This window comes from Oreochromis niloticus, linkage group LG7, assembly GCF_001858045.2.
Source record: "Oreochromis niloticus isolate F11D_XX linkage group LG7, O_niloticus_UMD_NMBU, whole genome shotgun sequence".
NCBI lineage: Eukaryota > Metazoa > Chordata > Actinopteri > Cichliformes > Cichlidae > Oreochromis > Oreochromis niloticus.
Genome location: NC_031972.2, coordinates 34,813,590 through 34,834,094, shown reverse-complemented (window position 1 = coordinate 34,834,094; position 20,505 = coordinate 34,813,590). Strand labels below are relative to the sequence as shown.

The window sequence follows — 20,505 nt, the reverse complement described above, 5'->3', positions numbered from 1 at the left end:
CACCAGATTAATTACTGCAGTTAATTTAATGGATGTTATTAACAGCAGTGGTTTTCTGGAAGTTACACTGAGCTCTTTTACTATTAGCTCTATAACATCTCGCTATGTTTTTATTTATTCAGGTGTTGTTGTTCCAAAATGGAAATTAGGATTCTGTTTACTCAAAGACGTCAGCACAGAGGCTTTCAAGGCACAAGGGGGATGACTTTCGAGTGGAATTTGACAGCAGTGCAGCTTGGCCCTGCGTGTTTGGGTTGGCCCTGCATTAGCGTAGCTGAGTTAGGAGAAAAAAATGTTTTTCTGAGGAATGCCAACACACTCATGAACAACATAATTTATAGAGAAAATTCAATTACCTGTTTTTAAGGTGTTTCTCTCAAATGTTTTTTCAAATGTAAGAGTAAGATGCCATGGACCTTCTAGTCTTCCACATCTACATTACAGAAGTCAATAACAATGAAAATATATCAAAAAGAAAAAACAATTGCAAGTCAGCTTTATTCCATGATGCTAGAACATGTATGCTGTGATCTTGAGGAACGAGACTCCCTGTGCTGCAAATATATTTGCTTCACAAACTCACTGGTTTGCAAAACACAACCCTTTAATGCACCCATGTATTTAAATCTGTCATTTCTGAGGTAGCATTAGCAGTGACAGAAGAAGAAGTGGATAGAAACAATAACAGCTAGATAGAGGACATCACAGTATTAAAGGCCTTAAACCTGCTTTACTTTTGAAACCCTCTGGTTGCAAAAAGAAGTATGAATGTATAGAAGAGAAATCAGAAAACCTGCGTTTTTTTGGCTTCATGACTTCTCTAATCACTTTCCTGATGAGTTTGTGGTCAGAGTCACCCAATTTAAGCCATTTTGAACACAACATGGTGTTTAGTCTGTAAATTATTGTCCCACTCAGAATCAAAAAGTAGAATAAAGCAGCTTATGCTTTAGGGTGGGCCCAAGTACAAAGTGCCGCTTAGTTTCATGGTTATAGCAAGCTAAGATAGCCAAAACATTCAGCTCGAAGCTTCAAAACCAGAATATAATTCTGAAATTTGAACACAGTGGGCTGAAACGCATACTTGTCTTAAAACTATTTGGCAGGTTAAAGAAGTATAAAGAAGTAATACGTGTCTGCTTCTCAAAGAAAATGTTCAAATAAATAATGAAATTACTGTTTGCGTACAGCCCGTTTCATTGCATTGTTTCGTAATCAGCCATCTATCCATTTTCTACTAAATCTAATTTACATGTGTGCAAAAATCATTTTGGTATCTGCGAAAGGCTCAGAGGTGAGGCCCACATTTCATGTCTGAAGTTCCAATGATGAGAAGGTTGAAGAGGAGAGGAAACATGCTTTACGCCATGTGTCTGAACTTTGGTTATTTAGACTTGCTCGGTGAGAGGTGGAGGTGAGTTTCCACCTCTTGTTCAGGCTCTACTTGGTGTGGTCTTGCACCCACTGACACAGTCTGAGGCAGTAAGTCTGTGGACTGACAGTCGAGAAGGACCGACCGGGGTGCCTCAACCTCTTCCACAAATGCTCCAGCCTCTTCTTAAAACTGTAAACTGTGAAAATGTCAATGATGCCGACGAAGTAGCGCTGCTCAGGGCCATCAATGATGTGAAGAGGATTCTTTAAGTTTGGCAGCAGACGTCGGTTTTGGGCTTGGAAGTCTTGCAGTTCAGCCTCGGCGATCGCTGGCCCAGCATCCTTTGCACATGTTCGAGGAGAGCTGCTCCTCGATGCATCTTGAGAGTGTGGTTTCTTTAAGCCGCTGTCTGTTTCAGATAAGGATAGCTGGTCCTCGTCCACGACTGCTCCAGGAACTGTGGCTGCATTCATATGGATTGGACTGGAGCCTGGATTCACAGACCTGTAAAGTAGAGCCATACAGACGAGAATGAGTCACTGACTCGTTTGAGTACAGACACCCTAATTAGCCCTTTTGTAATCCTTTCAGTGAAGTCTAGACAGATTACAACAGAGTTTAGGGGACTAAGTGAATCCAGATTGAATATACACCTTGAATTCTCACGCCATTATACTGATGCATTAACTTCTGAACACCAGGTAACTGATGACTCATTTAGGGTTAAGCCTGGGGCATGGGTTAGGTTACAGTCTACCATTTTTTATAATATTTATTCATATTTGAAATACTTAATAAGAAAATATGTTAAGAGAAAAACTATAAGGTCAAAAATCTGAAAGGTAATACCTTTGGGTTTCTGAGAAATGTGCCTTTTTCAGTGCATGCCTAAAACAAAAGCAACCCTGAGTCTACCTAAAATCCCACACTGGTTACTGCTGGCCTAATGGCTGTCAAGATGGTAAAGCAAATATTTCATCCACCACTCCTACAGAAGAATGCACGAAGGCATGTGGACATGGTTGAAACGGCTGCTGGTTGAACATCAGAAAGGAAAAAAGGGCTTATTAAATTGACTTGGTGTGAGAGACAGAGAGACAGGGAACCGAATTCAATTTCATCGTGTTGGGAAAAAGTGAAGACACAAGCGTAAAATGTAAAATGAGCAGCAGCCGGCTACGTTTTAATGATGTTGGAGACTCAAAGCTGAGCACAGAATTTATAAAATTAGGAGCGGGCTAAAGTGATACCCCTTTTTATTTTCAGCCATTTTCCATTGTGGAGGAAAAAAAGCTTCAAACTTGTCCAGGCCTTAAACATTATTTGTGTAAAAATAAGGCTTTTATGATAACACTGAATGATAAATTGGTTCCTTGAAAAAGACTACAGTTTCAGTTCAGTACAATTTCAATATCTGAGTGTCTAAATTAGACACACAGGGCTGAATGTGTGCTTGAAGCTATTTATAATTCAAAAACTGGGCACTGGTGCCAATTTCAGAAACTGGGAACCCAACCTAGCTCTAACCTTAACCACAAATGTGCTGCTAATGACCTGTGGGTTGTGATTTAACAGTAAGACAGTTACGCATTCACAGTTTCTTTGGAAGGTATGTTAATTCATGTTTTTATAGTTGAGGTCTTGATATTCACCTTAACTAGTAGTTGGCCTTATTAAATCTTTTATGTGGTGCTTTGTAGTCAGGGCTTAAACAGCTGTGGTAAAACACATCAAACCCTACCAGCTTTGGAAAAAATTGTCAGGAGACACTGATGACGGAGTTTCCAACAGATTTAGAAAGTACTGCTGGGGCTGGTTTGCTGAGATTACATACCTTCCTAAATTAATTGCTAAACAATGCTTGTGAATGTTGATTTGGGTTTAGGGTTGGGGCTGGTAAGGCATTTGGCGTACCACTCACATGGTAAACCAAAACGTCATGTTTCTAATGTATTTTAGGTAGAATCATTATATTTTTGATTGCTAAGTCACTAAGAAACATTTTACAAATGCAAACAAATTAAGAGCAGAGTCCACCACTGAGGACTTACAGACCACAGGTACATCATAACCACAGAGGCCGCTGTAATCCTGTCACATAACATACACTAAAGCTGACATGCATTGCTGTGGAAACATAACTGCTGTTCAGTACTGTCAATTGCTGCTGTGGATTTCAGGCTACTTTTTCATTGCAGCTTTTAATTTTATCAGACAGAGAATAACAATCATCACTTTAATATAAGGACAGATAAAACTGTGGGACACAACCACAAAGTAATCAACACATAAAACACCACAGAAAAGCACGAGTCCTCGTAATGGTGTCAGCCATTACTGTAGGTTATGTTGTAAGGTCTACAAAGATTCACCACAGAAGTAGTGCAGAAACCCTTGTTGACAAGCACAGAGGTAAGGCATTTAGTGTAGGTGGTCACCTGATCATTAACAAGTTCCTCTCATTAAGTTTTGGGTCATCCACCACCTTTTAAAGATCATCTTCCCTTCATGAGGCAAAATCTTGCATGACATTCCAGACCCAGGGCCACTGATGGTCATTTCATATTTCTTCCATTACCAAATAATCACATCAACACTCGACCCCTCGACACCAAGCTTCTTGCTTATGGTCTTGTTGCCCATTCCAGCCTTATCCATGTCTACAATCTTGTCCCTGACATCCTTTGTCAGCTCTTTGGTCTTTATCACAGTGTTGGAGAGGTTGGAATGACAGAGGCGCTTTAGGAACATGACAAATTGAAATTTGGATGAGCCACTCAATGACATGCAAATCAATTTATAATCTTTATGTAATGGGGTTTTTTTCTGGCTTTTTGCTATTTTTGATATTCTGTCTCTCTTCATTAAAATGAAAGTACCATAAAAGTTAGAATCTGTTCATTTCTTTGTAAGTGAGCAAAAATATAAATTCAACCAGGAATCAAATAATCTAACTAACCCTTCATTTACTTTAAATACAAAAAGTTTAATGATTAGTTAGACCATTGGCTCTATATTATCATGTAAACATATGTTCACGAGAAAAGCAACAAAGAGGTTAGAGGCATATCAGTCAGACTTTACAGGGCTAAATAAGGCAGGCTTTACAGCTTGGGGAAGAAGACCTCAGACACTGACCATGAAGGCCCATTTATACTAATGGACGTCAAAATATTCTTTTTAGGCACGACATATTGATTTGAGAAACCTAAATATGCAAAAATAACAACTCTAATAAACCCAAAATATGAAATATAACAGTTAGATACATATCAAGGGGTAGCCAAATAGTTTGCATGCAACTCAAATACAAAATATTCAGTGTAAATGTTTGAGCTCCATATGCATTATTTTATTCTGTGATTCAGGGCTTATGCTTTAATGGAAGCCAGATATCAAGCACTTGTGGGCCAAAAACAAAAAGGCAGCCATGACTCAGTGTCTGTAGCAGCAACTGAATTTTATAGCTGTGTCTACACTCTGTAACTGAGCAAATTTAGTAATCACTCAGTTTTCCTCTAATTTAAGGCCGAGTGGAAAAAAAAAAAACTTAAGTCGAGGAGTCCTACAACAGACCCTATGCAGTCTGGGAGCCATCCCACTGCTCTGGATGTGAGTGCATGATGAAGCAGCGTGAGTCACACATGATGGAAATTACAATTTCTGCTTTAGAATGAGGTGTCTGGTGCTCCTGATGTTCCACTTATATCTTGGGAATGAAAAAAAAAAAAATCAAGATTGTGACATCAGCACATTTGGCCAGCGGGATGTTTTCTGATTGTTTTCTCTTGTTTTGTCTGTAGTGCTCCATCTGCTGTGTTAACCTTGTTAATACAGCAGCTGGATTTTAAAACACCTTTCATTGTTTTTGTGTTCATTTGGAGCTTTTGTTTCATACACCTTAAAGATCATAATGATGTCATGCTGTGCTTTCACTTTCTCCATGCTTGCATGTTGTCATGACTGCAGGTATTTGTTATTGTATGGATAAATCTGGTGTCAAGAGATTACATTTATCGTAATGTCAGCAAAGAAACAAACCAAACCCAGTCTGCTGATGAGACTCTCTGTACTTTCTGTGGTTGTTAGTTTAAAGAGCACTGGCTGAGACAGAGGTCTCAGGCCATTAGTGCCAGACTGGCTGATCTGAGAGTTCCAGAAACTGCTTTCCCGCACAACCATATCTTTACAGAAAATAGTCTGAGAAAAGAGAGAAAATATCAAGTGCCAGGCAGTTCTCTGGATAAACATGTCCTGTTGATGAGGATGACAAAGAGAATTGCCAGACTGCTTTGACCTGATAGGAAGGCAACAATAAAAAAAACAAATAAACAAAACGTTGCGTGATCGATTAAGTTTCTGCTTTGACATTTGGATTGTTGGGTCAGAATTTGGTGTAAACAGCTTGAAAGCTATCACACCGATCTGGATCCAACCAATCAGTTCCATCACACCAAAACTGGACAACAAAGAGCATGAAAGCGTGGATCCATCCTGCCTTGGATCAAAGGTTCAGGCTGCTGGTGGTGTAATGATGTGGGGGAATACTCAGAGCCTACCGGAGTATTGTTATTAATCATGTGAATCTCTTTATGATCACAGTGTGCCATGTGCTGTTGGTAGCTTCCAGCAGGGTAATCCACTACATAGCAAAGCTCAAATCATCCAAACTGGCTGCTTGAACATGACAATGAGTTCCGTGTGTCTCCACAGCCACCAGAGCTCAAAGCAGCTTTAGGATGCTTTGAAAAGGGAGCTTAAAAAGCTGCAGCAACTATGTGACGTGTGATGTCAATATGGACCAAAATCTCAGAGGAATGTTTCTAACACCTTCTTGAATCATGAAGAATTGAAGCAGTTCTGAAGCTAAGGGGAACCAGTTTTTTTCCAGTTGCATTTTTCTGTGTTTTAAAATTGCTGGAATTCTCCCAAAATTAATACCCGATCAGAACTCTCTAAAACAGCCGTCCCCAACTTTATTTGCGCCACGGACCGGTTTATGTCCGACAATATTTTCACAGACCGGCTTTTAAGGTGTCGCGGATAAGTACAACAAAATAAAACCAGTACAGGTACCAAAAAAAGAAGATTTATTCATAATACATGGGAAAAGACCCAGGGAAACCGAGTTAACGATAAAAACAATTTAAAAAATAACGACAAAAGCCAATATAACCCCTGAAAACCATAAACCAAACGACCCACGTAGCCCGGGGGTTGGGAACGGCTGCTCTAAATGCAACAAAAATGTAAACCAGGGTACTAAAACTTACTTTTTGGCTCTTACGATGAGCGTAGCAAAGGAGAGGCCCTGGTGGCGCTCGTCATGGTGTAGGGGCTGATGAGCCAGGAGAAGGCTGTAGTCCAACACGTTGAGCTGGCGGAGGAAGTGTGTGTCAATCTCCACCTGTCGCAGGAGCCAGGAACGCTGCTGGTCTAAACAATTAAACAACGCACAGCTCGAAAAACACAATACTGACACAAAAACTGGTGTTTAATTGCTACTCCAGCACATGGACATGATGTTTGCAGTGAGATACTGCAGTGACAGGCCTGGAAGAAGGTGCAATAATGCTACCTTTTGAACTTATACCCAGAATACATAAATGTTCTTACCCAGAGTGATGAACTGGCCCTCAAAGTTGAGGTCTTTGAGAACCACGATGATGTGGCTTCCCTCTGGTGCAGGCTCTGTCCAGCGACTTACCTCACAGCCCTTAATGTCATACCTGACAACACAAAGCAGGCATAACTTGATGTTTTCAAAGTTCTGCTAAAGGCTTGGACCATCGAAACGTGACCCAAAAGTTCAGGGAACAAGGTTTACCTGGTATAGGCGAACCCAATCCCTGGTATATAACGCATAGACGGCACTACAAAGTAAATGTCTAAAAAGTGCAAGCGTGAAAAAAAAGTCACTAGAGAGTCACGGAAAGCACCTGCTGCATCAGCGTCCAAAGCTATGCAAGCACGTGCTAGTCTTTATGTAAAAGATCGGAAGGTTTGTAGTTCCTGAGCAATAGTCAACTTCAACTTTTCGCATATGGATGCTTGTAAAGGACATCCTTCCAACCTTACCTGGCATTGATGCGATCATCTGGATAAAACACACTTTGCATGACAATGAAGTACTTCTGGAACAGATAAATGGGAAAAAGTACTTTACAATTCTTTGTTTCACATTATAATTCTCAACAGAACTGAACAGGCGTAAAATGTGTCTGTACCTTTCGTCTTCGTGGGATTTGGATCCTGTGAACACCTAAAAACAAGCAACCAGTTATTCAATTGAGACACTTATTTTAAGTGGGATTTATTTTAAGTGGGATGTGGGATTTGCAACATAAAACCTCTCACTCTAAAACCTACTCTACTGTTTATTGCAAATGAGAAATCGCTGTCACCCGTTCAATTCAGTTTAATTCAATTTTCTTTATACAGCCCTAAATCAAAACAAGGTGCTTTATTTTGTAAGGTAGACTCTACAATAATACATACAGAGAAAAACCCAACAATCATATGGATTTTCCTTGCTCCCCTATGAGCAAGCACTTTGGTGACAGTGGGAAGGAAAAACTCCCTTTTAACAGGAAGAAACCTCCAGCAGAACCAGGCTCAGGGAGGGGCGGGGCCATCTGCTGCCACCGGTTGGGGTGAGAGAAGGAAAACAGGAGGAAAGACATGCTGTGGAAGAGAGCCAGAGGTAACAGGAGATAAAGACAAAACCACCATGAGATGGAAATCACAGCTCTAGGTAAAACAGAAAGAGAGTCCACCAGAAATACACTTATGATAACATCCAATACTTGTGATACTCATTTTCATGAATAGAAATGAAAATGTCAAATAAACTATTTATTTTGAGCAAATTGTCCCCCATAGGACATACCTGTCTAATGAAAACTGCATTGTTGCTCTATGATTCAACAAACAGATGGGCTCTGTGCTCCAGGACAGCGGCGTAGCTTCCTTATGGAGCCTGAGGTGTATGATCCCTTGGTTCACCACCTTAGTCTGCCAATCCGAGGGCATTTCCATGTGCTGCTGTTGCATGGAATTGGTGACAAGTCTCATTCATCCGAGGGATCGTTCATAAAAATGTGTTTGTCGTAATCTTTTCTTCAATTATTCACTGAAGTTCTGTACTGCAGTATTATTAAAGTTTAAGTTACTCATACAAGTAAAAAGAGCCAATGTTAAACAAGCAATAACACATGGATTGTTCTTCTCATTCGCCTTTCTCATTCATAATGTGTAAATAATTAGTATTAGTTAGTTATTATTAATCTTTGGCTCTCTTTCACAGCATGTCTTTTGTCCTGTCTTCCTTCTCTCACCCCAACCGGTGTAGCAGATGTCCGCCCCTCCCTGAGTCTGAGTCTACCAGAGGTTTCTTCCTGTTAAATGGGAGTTTTCCTTTCCCACCCAAGTGCTTGCTCATAGGGGGTCATATGATTGTGGGGGTTTTCTGTGCATGTGTTATTGTAAGGTCTACCTTACAATATAAAGCTTCTTGAGGTGACTGTTGTTGTGATTTGGCGCTGTATAAATAAAACTGAATTGTGTTTGGTTTGTGTTTTTATCTACATATATTGTTATGTCAGCATTACAATAAATGTATATAGTATTACAAGTGTGTTTGTTTATGAACTCTGAATATGAATGCCCTCTGCATCCAGTGGAATAAGAAAGTTGTAAGATGTACTGAACAGAAAGTTACTGTTTGAGCCAAGGACCTGGAAAACAGCCTTCTGTCACATTTAATGTCACTGCGTGCACTGAAAAAAAAAGGGATTGGCCATCTCTTGGATTTATGTAAGCATCTTGCGTGTATTCAACACAACTGCCTCCTGCTTTAAAGTTAAGTGTAACTATATAGAGTAGAAACTATATGATATGTGGAGAGGGTATATTAAATTGTTCATACTTTTTTTTTTCGAGTGAAGTAAACAATAATATTGCAATGTTAAATCTCACGACACCACACGGGATTTCATCTCGAGGGCTTCGGATCGTGGTTTGAGGAAGGCATCCATCTCAGTCAAGTCGAGCAGCCACTGGATGGTTGTTACATTTACAAAGTCTAACTTCTAATTTGAACAAAATAATTTCATGTTTCTATGGTGAACATAATTAAATGATGTAGGATCTGTATGAAATTCAACAACTTAATTTGTTCTTGTTGAGATGACATGATACAGTCTAGTAAGAGTGGTTAGTTGCTGGCTGAAATTCACAAGATCACACGAATTACTGGAGTTATAAGAGGCAGACAACTACACACACGCCACGTGTATACTATCGCTATTCATTGTGGTTTAACCTGTCAAGGTCCTGGGTTCAAAGCCACAATCTGGTTAATTTGCAGTGGTTTCTCTCTGGGTATTCTGGTTTCCTCCCACAGTTAAGAGTCATGCAGTTATTAGAGTTAGGTTAATTGGTGTAAATTACCCATGAACGTGAGTGCAAATGGTTGTTTGTCTCTATGGTGACTGGTGAGCTGTCCAGCGTGTACCCTGCCTCTTAACCTATCACTTCTGGGTTGCCCCCCAACCCCCGGCAACCCAGATAATGATAGGAGGACGGTAGTTGTCTAAATCCATTTACTTTTTATGTTAACCAGACTCTAGACGTTGTTGAACATTATGTAAAATGAAGACAACATGTAGAATTTAAGTGACCAAGTAGTATCGGGGTAAAAGTTATCCAGAGTTTGTTGGAATAAAGTGACAAAATTAAAATTAAAATTTTAATTTTCGATTTACTTTCTCTAAACATGTTTCAATCACGTTTTATCAACACAAAATGCACAGGTTTATTGAATATGAATAAGTTGTGTTGATTTAACTAAGTTGTTTAAGTTTCTGCCAAAGCAAAACAATTGTGTGCAACCAATGTCCACTATTGAATTAAGTAAATCCAACATGGTCTTTTTTCAGTGTGTGCCATGTTTCAGTTCAATTTTCCACTGTGTGGACTTCACTCACCATAACCTGAGTAGTGTTATGAAACATATTGTGGTTTCCAGTCGGCCACAGCAATCTGTTCATTTTGCTCATTTGTTACATACAGTTAAGCCCATAATTATTCATACCCCTGGCAAATTTTGACTTAAAGTTACTTTTATTCAACTAGCAAGTTATTTTTTGACTGAAAATGACACAGGCGTCTCACAAAAGATAATAAGATGATGTACAAGACTCATCATTGTGGAAAAAAAATATTTCTCAGCTTTTATTTACATTTGAGCAAAAAGTATCATGTCCAGAATTATTCATACCCTTCACAAACTGTCACAGTATCTGGGAAAATTCAAAGTTCCATACCATTCCAAATAGTCAAAGCTGTTCTAAAGCATCCTAATTACCCTGATTAATTGGAAATAGCTGTTTTAATCAACTCAACAGGTGAAAAACAGCAGCTCTCTGCAGGTGGTCTGTGGACATTCATGGCTAAGACAAAGGAACTCAGTGAGGACCTGCAGCTGTGCATTGTGGCTGCTCACAAGTGAGGAATGGGCTACCAGGCCATATCCAAATGTTTTCAAGTTCCAGTGGCTACAGTGCAAAGTATTATTAAAAAATACAAGATGTTCCGCACTGTGGAAAATCTCAGAGGACGTTGTCGGAAGCCAAAAGTGAAACCTGTGCTGGCCAGGAGAATAGTGAGAGAGGTGAAAAAGAATCCAAGGATCACCACCAAGGCCATTCTGGTGAATCTGGGCTCTGCTGGTGGCAATGTCTCAAGGCAGACAGTCCAACGGACACTGTTGGGTTCCACGGATGCAGACCAAGGAAAACGCCACTTCTCCAGGCACTTCTAAGGCATGCAAAAGCTCATTTGGCCTTTGCAAATGCTCATCTGGACAAAGAAGAAGGTTTCTGGTCTTCAGTGTTATGGTCAGATGAAACAAAAATTGAATTATTTGGTCACAATGATGTTGCCTTCATTTGGCATAAAAAATGGAGAAGCCTTCAACCCAAAGAACACCATCCCCACTGTCAAACATGGTGGTGGGAACCTAATGCTTTGGGGGTGTTTTTTAGCCAATGGACCAGGGAACCTAATCACAGTAAACAGCACCATGAAAAAAGAGCGATACATGAAGATTCTCAACAACAACATCAGGCAGTCTGCAGAAAAACTTGGCCTTGGGAACCAGTGGACATTTTAGCACGACAATGACCCAAAACATACAGCAAACGTGGTGAAGAAATGGTTAGCAGACAACAACATTAACGTTTTGCAGTGGCCTAGCCAGAGTCCTGACTTGAATCCAATTGAGAATCTGTGGAGGGAGCTAAAGATCAGGGTGATGGCAAAAAGACCCTCCAGCCTGAAAGATTTGGAGCTCATTGCTAAAGATGAATGGGCAAAAATGCCTGTGGAGACATGCAAAAAGCTGGTCTGAAATTATAGGAAGCGTTTGATTGCTGTAATAGCCAATAAAGGCTTTTCTATTGATTATTGGGAAGGGTATGAATAATTCTGGACATGATACTTTTTGCTAAAATATAAATAAAACCTGAGAAATAATTTTTTCCACAATGATGCCTCTTGTACATCGTCTTATTATCTTTGGGGAGACACCTGTGTCATTTCTGGTCAAAAAAGAACTTGCTTGTTGAACAAAAGTAACTTTAAGTCAAAATTTGGCAGGGGTATGAATAATTATGGGCTTAACTGTAAGTTGCAGACATTTTGGTAAGGCAGGAAATTCACCATATTAAAGACAGGAAATTCACCATAATTAATGATTTATTAATGAATGTATTTATCAGTACTCAGACATCTGACCAATGGGTTTTTTCAAAAGAATACTGTGAGCTGATTGCAGGTGTGGGCAGCCATTCTGCAGAATGGCAGAACAGACAATGAACATGACCTGTGTGCTTGGCCACAGAAGTGCTATGTCAGATCTTTTATAGCTAAAAAAAAAAAAAAAACAGGGGTTGAACATAAGAACTTCTTTCTTACATTTCCCGTAAAACAAAGATGCTGTGAGAAGAAATGAAAACTTTGCACACAAGAAAAACAAGATCTGTGTGTGGATGTGGCCTACACCTCAAAAGTGAACAAAACACACATTTTTACAGGACTATAAAGTCCCATAAAGGGAATTTTTATTTTTTATGGACATCATAATACACTTTTGCGCCAAAGATATTAATTATCGTCAAACATTATCATTACGTTCTACAAAAAAAATAAAAGATTTCACCCTCAGGGCTCCGTACATTTCCCCTCTGAGTGTTCAGTCTAGGTTGATCATTGAAGGCTGACATTTCACTAGTTACACGAATCGTTTTTTTTAAGTTTCATTGTCAATCACTTTCTCTTTTATTTTGAAATTGCTCTCATTATGCTATTTTCCAGGCACTTCTTGTTTTCCACGGACAGTTGTTTTTTTCTCATCTATATACGAACTTGGCCTGCTCCTTGGGTCACTGGCTATGTTTGCATAGAAAAGCATTTCATAAAAATTATTATTTAAAATTTATTGTTTAAAGTTATGAACAAAGAGGTCCTACCCAAAAACAAAGTTCCTTTCATTTCTCGTGAGATCCTAAAACAATAAGAAGCTAGTTGACCTCTTTTGGAGCGGTGTTAATACAAATTAAAAGCAGCACAATAATGGAAACTAGTGTGCTCAACAGATGATAAATATTGAGCCAATCAATCACGAACCTAAGATAAGATACAAATTTTTAACAAGTGTGCAGTCAGATACATGGACAAAGGAGGATAAAATTAGAAAAATCAGTAGAGGTCAAACACATGATACGCTGAAAGTGACAGCTACTGCAGACAAAGCAGCAGTGAAAGGAAAATGATTCACAGGACTTTGTGTAAACTTTAAGAGCTTTGCTCTGTAAGACTGGAAAACAAACAACCTTTTTTTTAACCAGAAAGGAAGGGCAGCAAAAATCCCAGCTGTTCAAGCTGACAGAGTTCCAGTAATCACATTATTCAGTAATGAAGTACTTTTCAAATTGAAGCTAACAGGGGAAAAATCAATAAAGTTGATTCTACTAATTCATATTTATTACTCATTTTCATTCACTACAGATTTTACTGGGATTTTACGCCACTTGCACTACACCACACTACTTTCTGTGGAGTTGCTGGGTTGGTTTTGGTTTTGTTCATGCTGATCTGTTGTCTCGAATTTAATCTGCTCCAGAGCATGTTAGGCATGCATCAGAAGCAAGATAAGTTTAAACCTGAAGTTACTTCCTACACACATGAACACCTTCTGCATAGCACGGGTCTCTGCTTTTCACTCGCCCACTGTTTGGTGTTTTTATTTTAGGGAGCTAACTGCTGTTGTTTAATCGTTGCTGACATTTCAAAATGTCAAACTGCAACAAAGAAAAATGTGTCATTGTGAAGATAAAAGCCTTTCTGTGGAATTTCCCCTGCAGAGTTTGTTTAATATTGCACTGAAAAAAGGGATCATTCATCAGAAAGCTGTAGGTGTGCTGCAAGTGATTCTGCCGTGATAGGACTACCACAGAGATATAATGCCTGTGCCAAGATATACAAAGGATGAGTGCAGGTATTACAAATTAAAATTGGACACAACATTAATATTGTTTTATAAATGTCATCCCAGGTGGCATTTTATCATTTGTGTATATTGGCACAGGTGAGAAAGCGCTGTGGTAGGCTCCGGGGCATGTTACATGTTACACACACACACACACACACACACACACACACACACACACACCTATAAACTCAGCCCATTTTTTTTCAACTCAGGTTCCACAAGAAAATAAGAGCAAAAATAAGAGAAGCCCAATAACCACTGCTGTTTATTTTATTCAGTGGAGTGTAAAGGACTCACTAAATATTTGCAGAGCTAAAATACAATTCATAAGAAAGAATTACACACTGTATTAAAAATATTAAGCCATGACCTAAACTCTTGAACTCGGACTCTTAAAATGTGCCCACTATACCGTAACACTGTGAATAGAAGCATCCAGTGTGATGTGGAGGTCTGTTTGATCGGGCCCTGGGGATTATACCTGTGTACCTGAGTGATGTACAGTACAGAGATATTTCTCAGTGTGTGTGTGTGTGGTACCTAAAAACTTGACCAGCAGTGAATGTGGGTATTTCCTCAGGTGCTCCATGTAGATCTTCAGGTTGCCCAGAAGGAACTTAATTTCCCTTTTGTTCTGAGTCTTTAAAAAGAAGCGTTTATCATTCCTAAAAGTTCAAAAACACAGTGTCAGTATATCTCTCTCTTATCAGTGACACACGTGGACTCAAAACACAACATGATATTATCACAATGTTTTTTTGAGTTGAGTTGAATATCTATCAGAATTTGAAAAGAATAAGAATTTAAAAAATCTAATTCATCCAACTTACAAAATTTAAAATAATGAAACCCAAATACAAGTTATGAAGGTGATGCAAGCGTCTGTAGCCAACAAGAACATTTACGCTATTATTTTACAGTATTATCATATTGATAATACACATGTACTGTTACACCACTGCTGTATATACAGTCAGGTCCAGAAATATTTGGACAAAGACCACAGTGAATTTCAAACGGAACAACAGAGATGCAGTTCAAGTGCAGACTTTCAGCTTTCATACTTAAGTATTAATACTTAACACTTATTCCCAAAAAGATAAAAATGTGCGGAACTAAAGCATTTTTACTACAATCCCTTCATTTCATAGGTTCAAAAGTAATTTGAAAAATTAAATAACTGACTGATGAAAAGCATAAATAAGTCCCCTTTAAGCAGCATTTACTTAACTGGGCACACCTGTGTGTAAAGTTTATTACTCGGGTTTATTATTGCAGGCCTGATTAGATTTTAGATTTATCTGACTTTATCAGACGTGTACATTTTGGCAGATGATCAGCCGATTTGTTGTAACTCACGTCAGGAAGAAGTCTGCTTTGCTCTTGGAGTTGCTGATGAACTGGAGGTAGCAATTTTCAGAGCAGAGTGACTGCTGATACTCCTGCTCAGTCATTCCTAAAGAGCCACGCAGCGTGGCAAACACGGGGCCCGCAAACGTCTCCATTGTAAAGTCCTACACACAAACAGAAATCAAACAGGGAAGCGTTCTCCACAGTAATACATCTGAGTGCTGTCAGAGAAACACACAGGAACCCACCTTATGGATCTGAGTGACCTCCAACCTGAAATCTTCATCTGTCAGTTCATTCTAAAGCATAAAAACAAACAAAAGCAAGTCAAACAGAAAAACAGGACAACTGAAAAAATGGAGATACTAAAAGTTCTGTGTGTACAGTAGCAATGATAAGGCCCTAACAAAGCTGTGATTTCAAACTCGTGCAGTCAGTATTTAGATTCATGTTTTTACTTTTATAATCCTTCTTTGTGTGGGAACGGTTAAAGATGGATAAAATATAAGTTAGTTAGTATATATTAACTTAAAGTTAATATATTAAATTATTAGATATCATTGTTACTATTTTTATTTATTTATTTTACATTTGTACGCATTTGTTTTTGGACATGCTGACTACCATTTAAACAGGCCCACCTCAGTTTGTCAGGGCTGCTTTCATGGTAGTCCTGCCACGAGCCAGCGTCCTCTGATCAGGTCTGGGAACAACTCAGAGCTGTCAAACCGTGGTTGAAGGAAAATTCTTATCGCATACACTAACACTGATAAGAGCCTTGGTATTTGTACTCCTTCAATAATCTCAATCAGTTATGGACAGGATGTAATTAATCATACTCACACAGCTTTGTATGCACGACACACCCTGCTGTCTGTCCCCCTACTAGCTTGTTTGTTTAGACTTATCGTCTTTTCTTTATATGTTCAAGTCCTGCATTGTTGCGGTGAATGAGGTAACGCGTATTAGAGAGTCTATTTGAAAGGAAAACCTACTAGCGTTTGAATATGTGTTTATTTAGAATGTCTGTATTACAAATTCTTGTAATACCGCTAGCAGATCACCAATGATCCTAACTAAACACCAACCTGTTTTAGCTCACATTTACACCTGTATCCTGTCAGACTTGCCTGTACCAAAGGGCTACAAAAACGAAATGCTGTCAGTACATGAGACCCTGTGGATGAAACAAACAGAGCTGTCACACTTCTACCTGCTGAGCCAGCATACTGTGTTTAAACAGGATTAGGGTGAAGCAGCAGTACACGGTTGCATCACAGCAGGCACTGCAGAGCTCTCTGTGGTTTAAGGTCTTGTTGGGTTTTGGGTGTGTTATTTACACACTTTCACATGAGGAAGGAAAAACGCTGCCATTTGCTTAACCTACCATTTTAGGTTTTTAGTTTTGGAGCTCAAACAGGATATAATTGAGATCTCACTCAGAAGCTTTAACAGTATGAGACAGGCACTCCCCACAAAACCAAAACCACACCTGTAACCGGGAATCTACAAACCGGGACAACCCTCCAGCACCTCTGGATTCATACTTTAGCTTTGATGAGATGTTCTCTGTGTGCAAAACGCCTGTCATCACTGTCAGAGCTTGATTTGTGTGTGTTTTTATTACTGGACTTGTTCTGGCCTAAAAAGAAATGAATAACAGGGCGAATGTTCCACATCAAACATACACAGTGTGTGATCATAAAGTTATGTAACTCTGCCCACGGAACTTCTGCAGCTCATTGGCTACCCATCCAAGGTAAGAGTTCAGTAATGTTCATCCTTTTTATGGACATTACCGAACAACCAAATGGAAAAGCTTTTAAGATAAACCTGTAAAGGAAAAATAAATGTACAACACTTTGTCTGAAGGTCATCGACTTGCAGTTTCACAAAAACACTCTAAGTGATCTAAATAGTCATTGGTGATGCACCCAACTTCAACCATAACTCGAACCTGAGCCAGTCAAAAATTTTTCTCTCCAGTCTTATCGAACAGTATACAAAAGTGTCTTTGGGTAACACATTAGCAGCAGACTCTTCACTTCCCTGATCTCACTCATTCTTTGGGGAGCCGCATGTAGAACATGTTTTTTTAGGTGACAAAGCCCAAAACGACAAACAGAAATCCAAAAATAGCTCATAGAGAGTAACAGACAGAAACAAGAAAACAATGGAAAAAGATAAAGACAAACAGATGAGACAGAGAAAGGAAGAGATGCTGACACAATGAGAGACACTAAGGGAACTAAAAATATAGCTAATAAAAACAAAGACAGGAGCCAAAACTGAGAATGCAAACCTGAAGTTCACTACTAGAACAATCATAAAGTAAAAACAGGCATGAAAGACTCAGAAATGTCACATAAAATATGTGCAATGCTGCCATGCCTCTGCAGCATTGCGCAGAGATCTGGGGCTGCACCTCTAGATTAGCCGAACAGACTGGTGGTACCCATCTTTAAGAAGGGGGACATGAGGGTCTGCTCTGGGAAAACCTGTTGCAGGGTACTGGAAAGGAGAGTTTGTGTATTAGTCGAAGCTTGGATGAAGAAGAAATAATGTGGTTTTGGTCCTGTTGGAGGAACACTGGACCCGCTCTTCATCCTCTTGAAAATGTTCAAGTATGCTTGGGAGTTTGTCCAGCTAGTCTGTATGTGTTTTTTTGGACTTGCTCGTGTCCCTCGGGGTATCCTGTGGAAGGTGCTTCAGCAGTAATGGGTGTCTGGCCCTTTCAATCCCTGTACAACTGTTGCTAGAGCTTGGTCCACATTGCCGGTAATAAATTGGACTTGCTCCCAGTGGGTGGTGGACACCACCAGGGCTGCCCTTTGCCACTGACTGTTAATAAATTTTATGGACATAATTTATGAGCAGAGCCGAGTGGAGGAAGGGTTCCACTTTGGTGGCCTACAGAAACTCATCTCTGCTTTTCATGGACAATGTGATCTGTGGGCTTCATCAGGCAGTGGCCTCCAGTTCCTCATAACTTAAGATGCAGCGAGGAATGCCTTTTAAGCCCACAACATAGGCTTCCATGTAACAGCAGCTCCCGAGAAACATAATTACACATCGGATCAACACAGCTCACAATGACTAAAAAGTGTGGAGGGTTAAGAGGGGTTCAGTTTATGTCATAAGTTAGGATTTAGATTTCTTGCAGAAGTCTAAATCAAGCTCGAATGTGAAGTGTTGAAAGTAAGAGTTATGACTTTCACAGAAAGATGAGACAGAGGGAGGAAGAGATGTTGACACACCAAGATACATTGAAGGAACAAAGAATCAATTGAATAGAAACAAAGACAGAAACAAAAAATAAAACTCACCACTAGATTAATCATAAATCGTAAAAATAGGAATCAAAGACTCAAAAATGTCACTGGAAATAAAGCTCTCATAATCAACATCAATCAACATAAGAACCCAGAAACCAGAAGTTCAAAACTTTAAACATTCAGAGTCATAATAAAAACTTCACAGAAGTCCAAACTCAAATATTTCCACAGAAATTTCAAAACTATGAGGAACAGGACTCTGGATGCCAACTCAGACAGAAAATAGAACTGAAGTTTTACTCTTCTCATTTCACATTTTCCATTTATTCCTTTTTAATATCCTAGTTACTCTCACAGTCACAGTCCTCCTTTCCATAAACCGTCAGTCTGACCAGCCTGCACTGCTGCTTTAAAGAAGTACTGAAATTCAGTATGAGTGCAAGGTATCCAATGATGAAAGTTATTACATTTACATAAAGTAACATTCTGATATTTGTGTTCACATGTTCCATTCTTGAATTTAACAGATTAATTCTATTGTAAAATCACGTTTTTTACCAACTAAAGCTTATTTTTAAAGTCAAACCTTATATTTTAATAATTTTGAGAGTGTTATACCTGCTTTTATTCCAGTTCAACCCGTTTTAGGATTGATTTTAAGGCTTTGTTGTATGTTTTTAAATCCTTTATCCATAGAGAGAATTGTAGGTATTTAGGTTGCATGATCTCTTACATTTTTGTGACCATTTAGACATATTTATCGAAGCATTTAGGCTTGTGCGTAAGACTTTTGGTGTAGCTTTTATTTTATTGTATAAATTAGCTTCAAAAGATTGGATTGGAGAATTACACTCGTTAGTTCCCACTCTTGCACTTTAAATATAGCAATTCCCACTTAAAGTATATTTTCTCAACCTAGATATGACTACATGTCATGACTGTGCCTGCTAAACACCAGTGTTGGGAAGGTTACTTTTAAAAAGTATTCCACTACAGATTACAGAATACATGCCCCAAAAATGTATTTTGTAACGTATTCCGTTATGTTACTCAATGAGAGTAATGTATTCTGATTACTTTGGATTACTTAATATATTATCAAGCTTTTTACAACTACATGAATGTACTATTGTTGTGTGATTTATTACTATTACTGAAGGTTACTCGCCATACCAATACCAACTAGATTTTTAAATCTTAATATAAAATGAGTAACAGTAGGATGGACATTAGGTAAGGCTGCACTTTTTGCAGCGATCTCATACAGAAAACTATTCCGCGCGTATAAAATCAGGTCCGCGGCTCCGAACCGTAGTAAAGGGACCTCTGGCTAATACGTCGGGTTCTGTATTGGGCTCCTAATTGAAAACTAACTTTACTTTGTTGTCTGGGTCAACTCTGCTAGCGAGAGACAGAGAGAGGCGTTGAAAGGCTGCTCCAACGGAATTTATTGTTTTGGAAGAAAACACGAACACAGTGTACAGTCGAGTCTTAATAGCTTACTTACGACTGGGCTACACTGCCCATGGGGCTACTTTCTTTACGGCTATGCCTGTAACACTCTGCCTATTGCCTTCATATTAAATAATTTTTTGAATAATAATTTGTAAAAATATTTCTTCACGTCATTATGCGGGCTGCGAGTAGAGATGACATGGGCCGCGAGACTGAGACACAGAGCCTCTTAATGCGTGTTTTGTTCGGGTTTCCACCAGCTTCAACAAAGTAACTGTATTCTGAATACCACCTTTTTAAATGGTAACTGTAACGGAATACAGTTACTCATATTTTGTATTTTAAATACGTAACACCACTACATGTATTCCATTACTCCCCAACACTGCTAAACACTGTGTTTACCATGTTTATTCAAACATTTTTGTAGAACCATATATTGACGTACAACCACACACTTAAAAGTCATTCACTTAGTTTTTCAATCAGTCCTACTA

The 20,505-nt window shown here is 39.0% G+C and overlaps 1 protein-coding gene across 4 annotated transcripts in view; it reads right to left on the bottom strand.

Moving 5' to 3' along the window:
- Nucleotides 1-480: 480 nt before the first annotated feature.
- Nucleotides 481-20,505, bottom strand: part of pip5kl1 (phosphatidylinositol-4-phosphate 5-kinase-like 1) — a 40,148-nt gene continuing 20,123 nt past the window's right edge. For all 4 annotated transcript variants that reach the window (XM_005470550.4, XM_005470551.4, XM_005470549.4 and 1 more), the window contains exons 3-10: nucleotides 15,527-15,577; nucleotides 15,288-15,442; nucleotides 14,469-14,593; nucleotides 7,603-7,637; nucleotides 7,454-7,509; nucleotides 6,992-7,104; nucleotides 6,649-6,811; nucleotides 481-1,879 (exon numbers count right to left, since the gene is read on the bottom strand). In XM_005470550.4, the coding sequence (XP_005470607.1) occupies nucleotides 1,441-1,879; nucleotides 6,649-6,811; nucleotides 6,992-7,104; nucleotides 7,454-7,509; nucleotides 7,603-7,637; nucleotides 14,469-14,593; nucleotides 15,288-15,442; nucleotides 15,527-15,577 (1,137 nt within the window). In that variant the 3' untranslated portion in view covers nucleotides 481-1,440. The remainder of the gene's footprint in view (nucleotides 1,880-6,648; nucleotides 6,812-6,991; nucleotides 7,105-7,453; nucleotides 7,510-7,602; nucleotides 7,638-14,468; nucleotides 14,594-15,287; nucleotides 15,443-15,526; nucleotides 15,578-20,505) is intronic.